Source organism: Pteropus alecto, unplaced genomic scaffold, assembly GCF_000325575.1.
Source record: "Pteropus alecto unplaced genomic scaffold, ASM32557v1 scaffold275, whole genome shotgun sequence".
Taxonomy (NCBI): Eukaryota; Metazoa; Chordata; class Mammalia; order Chiroptera; family Pteropodidae; genus Pteropus; species Pteropus alecto.
The window spans coordinates 1-3733 of record NW_006436301.1 but is presented as its reverse complement, the minus strand read 5'-3'; the positions used below and the strand labels follow the sequence as shown (position 1 = coordinate 3733).

The 3733-nt window shown below is 53.8% G+C and overlaps 1 protein-coding gene across 1 annotated transcript; it reads left to right on the top strand.

The window, feature by feature from the left end:
• The first annotated feature begins 1852 nt into the window (after nt 1–1852).
• On the top strand, nt 1853–3179 carry LOC102895150 (melanoma-associated antigen 8). Its single transcript, XM_015590551.1, has 2 exons — nt 1853–2099; nt 2359–3179. Exons 1-2 carry the CDS (start codon nt 1853–1855, stop codon nt 3177–3179), a joined length of 1068 nt encoding a protein of 355 aa, XP_015446037.1.
• The last annotated feature ends 554 nt before the right edge of the window (nt 3180–3733 follow it).

Sequence of the window (3733 nt, the reverse complement as noted above, 5' to 3'; positions counted from 1 at the left end):
GGTCCCGGGCCTGCCAGTAAACAGTGTGGGCTTTGAGGCAGGCCTGAGGGCCCCACCCACCCAGACAACAATGGAGCAGTGGGCTCAGGTCCCAATGACATAGCTGGGTTGTTAGGGGCACGGGAGAAGAAATGATGTGTCTTGAAGTCCACCTCGCAGGACTCAGTGAGATGAGGGCCTTGGTGTGTGGGGTGCCGAGTCCAAGGCCTTAGAGGCTTCACGGTGAGTACACTGAGGTAAGACTGGGGGTTCCACACTAGGCAGAAACGCTCCCCGCAATATATACCAGAAAACCCCTGCAGTCCGCTGTGGGAGTCCTGGCAGGAAGTCTGAAGGAGACCCCGCCCCCGCTTCCTCATTGCGTGGATAGCTAAGAGACATGGTGCCTTGGCCTCCCCTCTGCATCCTCAGGGCAGCAGAAGGGAAAGGGCCCAGGCCCTGTGTGAGTGACAGGGGTAGCTTGGGGTGGACCAATTTTACCATGACCCCAGACCAAGGGGACCCACCAAAACCCACTCTGTGCTGCTGGCAGGCCTAGGAGCCCCCTGACATGGGTGTGTGGAGGTGGTTCCCCCTCACGTTCCCAGGGTCTTCAGAAATGTGTGGGCCTAGTTCGGAAGGGATGATTTCCAGTCATGAATAGAGGAGTCGAGGTTTTGCCAGGATTAGAGGGGTGAGAACATTTTTTGGGGGAGAACTGTAGTTACCCACTCTCTGAGAAAGAATGAGACTCCACAGCACCTAGGCATCCCCATCCTCATGCGGGAGGCCCCAGACAGGGGTAACTGGATGTGACATGCTTGGCCTTTGTGACACGCTTCCTGTGAGGTTTTCTCATTAAGGACAGTAACATAGGGTGAAATCGGGTCAGTAGAGGGTCAGCCCAGAACCAGGGAGAAATAGAGACAAGACTCTGCTGGACAATGTAAAGGGACTCTGCCCCAGAAAAGAAGGGCCAGCCCGCTGTTGGTCCTGGGTGACCCTGGGGCAGTGGAAGGGGGAGCAGTTGCGGCTTCATCTCATTTTGTCTCAGAGCCCTCAGGACGGTGAGGACCTTGGTCTGCGAGGACGACGTCAGCCCATCCCTGGAAGCCATATCCGGTCCACGGACAAAGGAGGAACAGATCCTGCTAAGAATCAAGGTGATGACCCTGAAAGGGAGAGTGAGTTCACCCCAGAACAAAGAGGGAGCCCTAGAGAAGTCTGCCTTGCTGTGACTGTCAGCCCTATAAACCCTGGGCACTGCTGTCAAGCCGAGCACTTCCTCAGGCCCCGATTGGTGGTCTCAGGGAGGGGAGGGCCCCGGTTTGAGGCCTGGACTCAGGTCAGCATGGGCGGGATCCCAGGCCCTGACAGGAATCCAGGTGAGGACTGAGGGGCACCAGAACACTTGGGAGCCCAGGCCTGGCTTGCCTGCTCTGTCAGCTGTGGGGAAACTCGGAACAGTGTGTGGATTGGCTCCGATCACTTTCTCTTCCAGTGTCTAATGGAGAAGAGGCTTTGTTCTAAGTAGATTGGGCTCAGTAAAGGGTGGTAGTTGTCTAGGCTCTGCAGGAGGTCAAGGAGACAGGATGGTAATGTATCCCAGGATAAATGGATCTAACACTTCCGTAACCCCTTATTGACACCTGGGAGGCTCTGGGCATGTGCAGTCAGATGTGAGGCCTCACATTTCCTTCTGTTCACTCTCAGGGATGCGTGTACCAGTTCTCAGAATGTCCTCCTTTGTTTCATTTTGCAAAGGTTTCTGGATCCAGTAGGTGAAGGCCTTGGTCTGAGGTACGTGTCCTCATGTCGCAGAGCAGACGCAGGTCAGGCAGTGCCAGGATTTATGGTGAGGTGCTTGCCCTGAATGTGTACCCAGTTGGTCCCCCACCCCGCAAGAAAGGAGACCCCACAGTCTCCAAATCCACCCACCATACTGTCAGCCCACGAGCATGGACTGTGCCAGCTGCACCCTGAGGAGCCGTCTCACCTGTTGCTTCAGGTTCTCAGCGGACGGGACGCCCAAACAGGAGAGTGCTGTGAGGCCCGAGAGCACCCTAAAGAGGAGACCTGTAAGTCGCCTTCCTCAGAGCCGCCTGAGGTGCATTTCTCAGGTGAGGTCGCTCACACTCTGTTTCTCCCCCAGGCGTGGGTCCCCACCGACCACCGTCCGCCCACACTCCTCTGTCGCTGTCTCATCAACAGTCACCATGCCTCTCAGTCAGACGAATGAGCTCTCCAAGCAGGGGGAAGATGATGTGGATCCAAGAGAGAGACAGGGCTTGCTGGAAGAGCAAGTGCTTGAGATTGAGGAAGAGGAGGAGGCTGTATCCCTCTCTTCCTCCTTATCTTCCTCTTCCTCTGTCCTGTTAGACAGCCCAGAGGAAGTTGCTGCTGGTGTGGCATCTAGTCCTCCCCAGAGCCCAGAGGGTGCCTGTGCTTCCCCCACTGCCAGGGAGGCCGTTCCGTTGAGACAACCCAAGAAAGAGTGCCCCAGTAACGAAGATGAGGGGGGGAGGAGCACCAGGGAGGACCCCGAAGATGCCGAGTCCTCGCAGAAAGAGGCACTGCGTTTGAAGATGGTCGACCTGGTGGTGTTCCTTCTCCTAAAGTATCGCACAAAGGAGCCGGCCACCAAGTCAGAAATGCTGAGTTGTGTCATCAAGGAGCACCAGGACCACTTCCCTGAGATCTTCAGCCGAGCCTCGCAGTGCCTGCAGGTGCTCTTTGGCATTGAGGTGAAAGAAGTCGACCCCAGCAACAACGTTTATTTCCTGGTCACCACGCTGGGCCTCACCTACGATGGGATGGTGAGCGGTAGGCACAGCATGCCCAAGACGGGCCTCCTGGTCACGATCCTGTGCTTGATCCTCCTGGAGGGTGACTGTGCCCCTGAGGAGGAAGTCTGGAAAGCCCTGAATGTCATGGGGCTGTATGATGGAAGGGAGCATTGCATCTATGGGGAGCCCAGGGAGCTCATCACCAGTGTTTGGGTGCGGGAACCGTATGTGGTGTACCGGCAGGTTGCCAACAGCGATCCTGCTCGCTACGAGTTCCTGTGGGGTCCCAGGGCCCACGCTGAAACCAGCAAGATGAAGGTCCTAGAGTATTTGCTCAATCTCAAAAGTAAGAATCCCAGATTCTTCTCAACTCTGTCTGAAGATGCTTTGAGTGATCAGGAAGAAGAGGCCTGAGCCCAACTTGCAGACAGGCACCTTTCAGGCCCACGTCCGGCATCTTCTCCTGCTGGGCATGAAGCGAGGCCTATTTTTCAGTCTGTGTTTGAGGAGACAGCCTCTGGGGCCAGCGCAAATTAGGGGAAAATTTGTAGTATTATCTTAGGGTCCCATTATAATTTAGAAATTCATCTCTCTTAAATATAAGAATTTTTCAAATTTTATTTCTTTTAATATAAGGTTTAAAATGAATAGCATCTAAGTTTGTGCGTGACGTTGACCGTACATGTATTTTCACTAACCTGTTCAAGAGTGAGAGTTTTGCGATTGTGTAACACAAATAGGGACACCTTGCATTCTAGTTTGTGATCCTGAACTAGTTCACATGACATTGGAACAGGATATCCATGGAAATGTGAACTCACCAGTAAATCGAAGGTAGTCAAGAAATACAGAAATAAAAGCAAAACCTTGTTAATTCCTGCTTCTTCTCTTTTCTCGTCCGTCATTATGTGAAACAATTGTATATAGCTGGACTTGCTTGGTTCGTTCCAGAAAGTGGGAGGCATTTC